The 9,423-nt window shown below is 25.0% G+C and overlaps 1 protein-coding gene across 2 annotated transcripts; it reads left to right on the top strand.

The window, feature by feature from the left end:
* The first annotated feature begins 69 nt into the window (after positions 1-69).
* On the top strand, positions 70-5,862 carry LOC126899734 (probable Dol-P-Man:Man(7)GlcNAc(2)-PP-Dol alpha-1,6-mannosyltransferase). 2 transcript variants are annotated; one of them, XM_050674874.1, is made up of 9 exons: positions 70-183; positions 355-574; positions 903-1,035; positions 2,313-2,486; positions 3,724-3,877; positions 3,961-4,105; positions 4,628-4,854; positions 4,920-5,174; positions 5,234-5,862. In XM_050674874.1, the coding sequence occupies exons 2-9, from the start codon at positions 449-451 to the stop codon at positions 5,589-5,591; spliced, it is 1,572 nt and encodes a 523-aa protein (XP_050530831.1). In that variant the 5' UTR covers positions 70-183; positions 355-448; the 3' UTR covers positions 5,592-5,862. The 2 variants fall into 2 exon arrangements, with proteins under 2 accessions (XP_050530831.1, XP_050530832.1); XM_050674875.1 differs by having other exon boundaries at positions 74-183; positions 4,920-5,161; positions 5,234-5,442.
* The last annotated feature ends 3,561 nt before the right edge of the window (positions 5,863-9,423 follow it).

Raw genomic sequence — 9,423 nt, forward strand, 5'->3', positions numbered from 1 at the left:
ATTTGATATTATACGCCCATAATCATGATATTATGATTAGAAATTAAGGGTAAAATCGTTATCCATAATACGCAATACGATATGCGCAATCAAATTTTAACCGGCTGTTAACTGTTAAATTTGCTCATCTAGTACATTTATTTATTAATTTTATTTAAAAAAATGCGAGAACAATAATTACTGGTAATTCGTTTAATCTTTATTTATCATGAAATAGTCTTAACTATCTTGACATTTGTTAAAAAAAAAATTTTAATAGTTTCATGTATAATTTGTTCAGTAATTTATAAAAACAACTTTTTATAAGTTTATGTTGGATTTTTTGAATTTATAGCCATTTGTGTTATTTTTCAGAATTAAGTTTGATTCACCTTGAACTATAATCGTCAATGATGCACTGATGTGAACAATTATATAATCAAATCAATTTTCTTCATTATTTCATATCATGGAAAACATTTTATATGTGGTCTCTGCTGTGCATCTCACTTTATGTCCATTTACCAAAGTTGAAGAGAGTTTTAACATACAAGCAATGCATGATATTTTATATTTGAAAGGGAATCTATCACAAGTATATCAATTTAATAAAACTACATTTTTTATTTCAAATGTCAATGCATTTACAAGGCAGCTTCATTTCAATAAAACTAAATTTTTAAACAATTTATTTCCAACACGTTTTGTTGGAATTTAATTGTTTAAAGCCATGAATACTCATAATTTTTTTATTAATAAAATCTTATTAAAAGATTGTAAAGCTGTGTAATTGCTCTGACAAAAACCACTATAAGGGATGTGATAAGTTTGACCCTATCTTAGAAAATAAATTAAATGTTCTTTTTTATTAAAAAGAATTAAAAGAATAAAAAAAATTTAAATATTTTTTTTTAAATTTTCAGTATGATCATTTAGAGTTTCCCGGTGTTGTACCTCGAACATTTATAGGACCTTTAGTGATATCAGCTTTAGCATATCCAGTTTTCATAATTCTTAAGTTTTATGAATTCAACAAATTTTACAGTCAGATTTTGGGTATGTGTTAATTTATTCTTGAATAGTTTAAGAAATTGGTATATTATTCCAAAAGCAAAATTAACTTCTATTTCATTCATTATTCATAATTAGTTGTTCTATGATTCTATAATATATAATTAATTATCTATTATAGCAATTAAATATAGTATGAAATTGATAATTAACAATTTAGTTCTATAATTTTTGCAGAGAAATTATTAATTAACTGTTACTTTTATGGCAAACGTGTATAAATATTGAAGGGCTTGATACAAAACTTTTCAGAAGATAATTTGTGGTTAATAATGAATAAATGGTCTACAAGGAATTTTTATCAGGGTCAAAAATATACTTTTATAAACCCATTTTTCATGCTGATTTCAAATCTGCATTTAGATTTTTTCTATCACCGCTAAGTTTTGATATTATTAATAATTAGCTAAAAGCGAGTATTAACATATAAAAATTGTATAGATTACAAAGAAATTCAACGACACAACAACGGGCGAAATCATAAGTGAAACTAGGCACGGTATATTTTTCAATATCAATGTATTATAGAATACTATAAGATATAGTATAAAAAATTTTCTATTTAATGATATAAATTCTAAACTTACAAGTGTTTTAAAGTTGAACAATTTAAAATTATGAATTTTCATAAAATCAACTTAAAAGGATCCAAAAAATAAATTAAAAATTAAAGGGTTTCTTTCCAATATTTGGTAATTGTAAGTTCAACAAGATTAAAATTGTGTTCTTTTGACATACCATTGAAATAAATTGCACAATGAGAGCTGAGAAAAAGTGGCAACAGATACAACAAAAAAACACATTACCTTCTCAGCTTCACATTGAAGTTAAAAATAGTAATAAATTACAAAAAAAATAAATTATAATTTTATAGTGATTAATAATAACTATCAATAAAAAAAAGAATAATAATTATATCATCAATAAACATCTATACTAACAAATTTTTGATTTTCAATTATGTTTTAAAATTAATTTTAATTGAATCACATTTTAATTACTTCTGAGCCACCTCAATTTCACTTTTGGCAACCAATGTTGGTTCTAAAATTATAATGGAAATCAATTATGAATAATAAACTAATTTATTTTATTTTTGTGTTGTTTAACTTTTATTTTTATTGGGACCAATGATTGTTCTTTATTAACTTAAGTTAATTTGTTTATGGTAATTTTAGTATCCAGAAGTTATAATTAATTGATAAAATAAAAATTTGTTATGCTACTAAATATTTTCATTTAAATTTTTTAAAAATTCACAGTCCGTGCAGTTCTTGGAGCAATAGTTATCACGAGTATCAAGTATTTTCAAAAATCAATTAAAAAAGTGTTTGGTAAAGGGGTAGCTCGATGGTTTATTGTTATAACTGCATCTCAATATCATTTGATGTTCTATTCAAGCAGACCTCTTCCAAATATGTTGGCATTTCCTTTAGGTCAGTAAATCATGAAAATATTTGAACCATTTATTAAAGAAATGATGTCCAAGTATTAAACTTTTAGCAAACAGTAAAAAAACCATTTTTAAACTATTACTAAAAACTCGATTTTCAAAATTTTATAACTTACATTGCTTCTTAAATTAGTGGTTCATTTAACTATCAATAATAAAGAGCAACTAGAAAATAATCTCTAGTAATAATCTATTAATTTTCTTTTATATAAAAATGTACACGGTAATCAGTTTATCATAAAGCACTCAATTACCCACAAAGTAAATACAATATTGAAAAAAAATGTTTGATTTATCAGCTATTAATTTCTTTTTAAAATAATTCCCTATTACTTAAAGAGGTGCACAATTATTTTTTCAAATGGAAACATACATAATTAATTGGTTTAATTAATAGAAAATGATCTAATTAAGAAAATGACTGGTCAATAACAATTTTTGAATCAGTATTTTGTAAGTTATTAACATTCTATTTAAGTAAATAGTCATTTCTCTGTTGAACTCATCCTTCTTTTTTTTTTTACCGCCACATTGTTGTGGACCACCCTGGAACTGCCATTAAGCATTACTTCAGGGTGGCTCACGCTGTCTATATAATTCACATAACCACATTATAAATCAGCCCGAAATTAATTAAGAACTGATTTATAACCTCTCATCCTCCTACCTCGATATAAAAATAAAAATAACTTCTAGAATATTAGGCCAAAAGATACAATTGGCCCATAATTTTCCATTAAATAAACTAATTAATTATGTATGTTGCCATTTGAAAAAAATTAAGTTGAGACCACTATAAATTATAAGAAATGATTCTAAAAAGTAATTAATAGCTGATTAATCAAAAAATACATGTAACCAAAAATTTTTTTTTTCAATATTGTATTTATTTTATGAGTAATTGAGTGGTTCATAATATACTGTTCACTCTGTATAGAATTGTCAAAAAAAATTGTTGAGGGAGTGTAGTTTCTTTAATCACACCTATGTCAATAATTTAACCATATAATATTAATTTTTTTACTGAAACAAAGGATTATTAATTCTAAAATATTTAATATTTTTTAATATTTATTATTTATTATTTCTAATCTGTATTTATGCATTAAACTGATTAAGTTTAGAATTTATGTGATTTTGATTTTATGGCTAAATGTTTAGCTTAATAAATCATATTATTAAAAATAATTATTGTATGATGGTTTTTGTTAGAACTATAGTTATGGTAGCATTAAGTTCTTGGATTAGAGGAAATCATACTATTCTCATATGGAGTTCTGGCGTTGCTGTTTTGGTTTTTCGATCAGAGCTAGTTATTTATCTAGGAGTTATTGTATTAATAGAATTATTATATAGCCGTCTAGGAGTATTAAGGTATTTTTAAATTTGTATTTATTTTATAATAATTTGAGATTATTATAGTTTATTTCTGACTATTGATTATATATTATCTATAGATTATTGAAACTTGGATGTCTATGTTTACTAACTATTCTTATACTAAATGCAGCTGTTGATTCTATATTTTGGGGTCGTTTATTATGGCCAGAAGGTGAAGTATTATGGTTCAATACAATACTGAATAAAAGCAGCCAGTGGGGTGTATCCTTTTAAATATTTTGACTAATTAACTGTAATTATTAATAAATTATTTATAAATTTATTACTATGAATAGTCTGATCCATATATTAATTAATACTAAATTTAAAAATTACTACTTGAATGATAATAGAATATGATAAACTTCTAATTTTGATATATACTTTTGCTAATAGTATGCTCATAAAAACTAAATGAGTATATAATTATTTATTGGTATAATATACAGTGCACAAAATTACTCACAAAATAAATAAAATATAATATTAAAAAATGTTGACTTCTTTTTGTTACATATATTTTATTATTTATCAGCTAATAATTACTTTTTAGATTCGTCCCTTATAAATTATAGGAGTGTACATTTTTTTTTGTATTTATTTTAAGAATAATCAAGTGGTTTATATGATAAACAAATCATCCTGTTTAACTAAAACAAATTTTTTATTATACTTATAATTATTCCTAATTAATAGTATTATTTGCAAAAAAATAATAAAATTCCTGACTTGATATTTCTATAGACTTCACCATTTTTATGGTATTTTTATTCAGCAATACCACGTGGTTTAGGATGTTCTTTATTTTTGGTACCTTTCGGCATGATTTATGATATACGAATTACAAGACTTATTATACCAGCATTGATTTTTGTTATATTGTATTCTATACTACCACATAAAGAGTTACGTTTCATAATTTATATTTTTCCAGTATTAAATGTTTCCACTGCAGCATTTTGTCACAGGATGTGAGTTAAATCAGTTTTCTATTCAATCATTTTGTGTATTAAACATTATCATGGATATTTTGTAGATGGCAATCAAGATTGAATCCTAAAGGATTAATCAATTTAATTGCATTGGCATTTTGTGCTGGTCATATAATTGGAAATATAGTTTTTACCATATTATTAAGTAGCGCAGCAATGAAAAATTATCCAGGTGGTACAGCAATAACAATATTACATAAATTTGAAAATAATGTAAATGCCAATTATTCAATTCATGTTGGAAATCTTGCTGCACAAACGGGTGTTACACGTTTTACTCAACTCAGTAATAATTGGATGTAAGCTACTTAAGTAAAATAAAATAATTTTAATAAAATTAATTTTTTTTTTCATCTAGTTATAAAAAAACAGAAAATCTTAAAGCAGGATGTGAGGAACTTATGTCTTTCACTCACTTAATTGTTGATGCAAGCAGTAGAGATAATGGAGAAATGTTACCATATCGTCATACTCACACAGTAATTACAACTGTGTTAGGATTTTCCAATATTAACTTTAATTATAATCAATTTCCACCTGTAAAGATTAAAACTAAACCACAAATATTTGTGTTAAAAAGAAATGCAGAGAAAATAAGTGTGAAAAGTAGCATTAAAAAAATTGTTGAAAAATATAAAAATACGTATGAACCAATTTTAAAACCAGATTTAGAGGAAAATAACATTAAACGTGGAAGAATGAAAATGATAACATAAGGGTGATTTATAAACAATAAATTATATATATTGAAAGCTCAACTTTATTTAAAAAGTTATTAAGCTCAAAATTTTACTACTGCTTAGTGTGATAATTATTTAGGTTAACATCATAAAAAATTGAATGAAGCTTTTAAAATACTAATGTTGAAATGTATGGTGCTATAATGTGTTCACTTAATAATGAGTAATAGTAATAAAATAGTTGAGAGTAATTATATAATACTACAGAGTAAGAAGTTAAACACTTTTCTTGTACAATTATAATAAATATATATAATTTTATTTATAATTGGCATTAGTTATTTTATTATGATATTTTTTTTTATTAGAAAACATTCTACTTTTAACAATAAAGTGTGTAATAATATATATAAATGATAATTTGATTTTATGGATTTTTTTACCAAGAAAATAATACATATGTTTATTGAGTTTTTTTCTAAAATAGCTGCATTATGTCCTTGATTAATCTAAAATATAAAAATAAAATTAAAATTTATATAAATAGTATCTAACTTAATTGTAAGATTATCATAAATAATATTATAAAACAATATATCCACATAAAGTAATTATTTTAGCATGGACCATTTAATTAATCAAAAAATAAAAATAATGTTGACAATTTTTTTTTTTGTTACATAATTTTTTTAATATATAAATCATAAAATATTTGTTTTATTCATCCCTTATACATTATAAGGGTGTCAACTTTATTTTGCAAATAGTAAAATACATAATTGACTAGCTTATTTATTAGATAACGACCCGAGTAAGAAAATGAAGGGTAAATAACAACTTCTTGACCAGTATTTAAAATATTTGGAAATACATTTTTAAAAATTATAACCAATCTGATTTAAATTTGTATAATCTTAAAATTTTATTTATAAAACAAAAAAATCTAACCGGGTTTCTAGATGTATTTATTTTTATTGACTTAATGGGTTTCATCGTCATATGCCGTTACATTATTGTTGACCGATGGCTATCGGCTATTGTCTAGTATATTTGAAAGGTTTTTATCAATTTGTACGGAAATTCCATAATCGTACGACGAATGACGATCGACTATTCTAGTTTTATTTGTCAGCACGCTTCCTTCAATGAAACACACAAACAAAGCTGCCTAAATATAGTACGTTCTATACTATACATTTATAAGTATTTTTATAGTTAGTTTTATATTTATATAGTCGACTGTCTAATATTATACTATTATGGACATCATAAATTTTTTCAAAAAACCTAAGTTCTGTGATTCTGATAATCAATCCTCAACTTCAGTAATTGAAATAAATAATACAGAATCGTGTGAAGTTGAAAGTACTTCGGTTGTTATAAATACAAAAAGTAATGTTATTAGTGATGGGATAACGGATGAAAAAGATATTGAAAAATATTTAAATCAAGAAAATATTGACAATTCTTTGAAATTCGAACTTTTGTGTCATCCTTGGGTACCCAATACTAATTATCACTTTAAAAGTGATTTGAAACCAGGCAATACTCGTGCATTTAGGCACAATTGGTTGCACGAAAACAGTTCATGGTTAACTTATTCAGCAGTTGAGGATGCGAAAGGAGCTTTTTGTAGAGTATGTGTGCTGTTTAAGCCATCTATTCACAGAGGTGTACAAAGTAAATTTATAATAAAACCGTTTACTAAGTTCAAGGATTTTCATAACTTTTCTAAAATACATATATCTTCAAAGTGGCATTCTGAATCAATGTCTAAAGCTAAAGATTTTATGGATATTATGAATGATAAAAAAATTAGTGTGATTGAACAAGTAAATGTTAGACTACAAAAAAAAATAGAAACTAACAGAAAAAAATTAAAATCCATAGTATTAACCATTGTGTTTTGTGGAACTCATGACATTGCTTTGCGAGGGAAAAAACAAATTCAGGTAATTTTCATGATCTTCTACATTTTCGTGTTGATTCAGGCGATGAGATGTTAAAAAATCATTTTTTAAGCTGTGCAGGAAATGCTAAATATTCATCTCATAGAACACAAAATGAACTAATAACATTGTGTAGGAAAATATTAAAAGAAAATATAGTGTGTGAAGCCAATGCCGCAAATGCGTTTTCTATCATTGCCGACGAAACAGCAGATATTTCTGGTGTTGAGCAATTGACAATTGTAGATTTTTAGACAAACGGTCAAATCCTTTTAAAATACGAGAAGAATTTCTAGACTTCTTACCCTTATGTAAATTAGGTACAGAATTGGTTGCTACTCAAATATTATCATTTATGGTGAATTGTGGTCTTGATTTAACTAAACTTTGTGAACAAGGTTATGATGGCTGTGCTACAATGGCTGGAAAAGAAAGTGGTGTTGCTAAACTAATTAGAGACCGATATACCAAAGCTTTATTTTTTCATTGTGCTAGTCATCGATTAAATTTAGTTATTAATGACTTAAACAAAATTATAGTTATTCGTAATACTACAGGCACAATAAAAGAAATTATTAAATTTTATCGTGAAAGTACACTTCGAAGAAAATTAATACCTAACATACCACTATTTTGTGAAACACGTTGGTCTTCAAAGTATAAAAGTATTAGAGTATTTTCTGAAAATTTTATTACAATAATTCTAAGTCTCCAATCTTTATCCATAAATGATATGACAAATGCTAATACAAGACAACGTGATTTTTATTTATATTCCTCAGCCTCAAATTTTTTATTTATAATAACAATGACTATAATTGCAAAATACAGCGCTATCTTGGAACCTGTTACTAATATTTTACAAGGTGAATCAATAGAACTTTATAAAGTTCGGGAACATGTGGAGACATTATTGGAAATGTTTGAAAGTGATAGAATAAATGCAATTGAAAGCTTTAATTTATTATTTATTAACGCTAAATGTATAGCAAATTATTTAGATCTTACTATTACTTGTCCCAGAATTACCGGAAAACAGTTACATAGAAATAACTATCCAAGTGAAACTCCCGAAGACTATTATAGAGTATCGGTTTTTGTACCATATCTCAAATCAATAATACAATCTATCAAGGAAAGATTTGAAAAAGGTAATAGTGTTGCTTTTTCATTACAACACCTTCATCCAGCATTATTTAAAAAAATGAAAAAAGAAAAGTACGTTGAAATTTTAACAAACATTCATAGTTTTTATAAAATTGAAAATTTGTTAGTTGAAGGTGAAAGTTGGTATGTTTATTGACAAAAAAAAGATTTTCAAAGCATGGACATTATAGATTTACTAAAACATAGTGAAATATTTTTACCCGGTATTACAATTGCATTAGAAATTTTCCTATCTTTACCAGCTACAAGCTGCACTGCAGAACGTACTTTTAGGACATTACGAAGAGTAAAAACTTGGCTTCGAAGTGAAGACCGATTAAATGGTTTATGTATGTTAAGTGTACATCGTGAAAAAGTTAAGGCAAGCAAAAATCAATTCATTTAACAGTTAATAACAAAATTTGCAACAGACACATCCGCGAAGACTTCAATTTTTATTTAGTAATGACTCATGAATATATATATTTTGCAATTTTCAGTTAATAAACACTTTATTTAATGTTACTTTTTGGTATTTAATTTTTTTTGGCCCCCCCTGATAAATTTCCTGCAGGCGCCAATGATTGATAATTTTAATTATATTAAGCTAGTTAATTATATATGTTACCATTTAGAAGTAACAAAGTCGATACTTTCTTGTAAGCTATAAGGGATGAACATAAATAAATTTCACGAATAATAAAATTAGAAAAGTATATAACTAAAAGAAAAAATATATTTTCGATTAAATAAGCGATTCATGATATAATTAA

Source organism: Daktulosphaira vitifoliae, unplaced genomic scaffold (assembly GCF_025091365.1).
Source record: "Daktulosphaira vitifoliae isolate Bord-2020 unplaced genomic scaffold, ASM2509136v1 Scaffold_2, whole genome shotgun sequence".
NCBI classification, from domain to species: Eukaryota; Metazoa; Arthropoda; class Insecta; order Hemiptera; family Phylloxeridae; genus Daktulosphaira; species Daktulosphaira vitifoliae.

Coding starts and splice junctions, on each gene's coding strand:
- LOC126899734 (XM_050674874.1), top strand. CDS start 449: ATGGAAAACATTTTATATGTGGTCTCTGCTGTGCATCTCACTTTATGT. Junction 1,036..2,312: donor ATTTTACAGTCAGATTTTGG/GTATGTGTTAAT, acceptor AAAAATTCACAG/TCCGTGCAGTTCTTGGAGCA. Junction 3,878..3,960: donor AGCCGTCTAGGAGTATTAAG/GTATTTTTAAAT, acceptor TATTATCTATAG/ATTATTGAAACTTGGATGTC.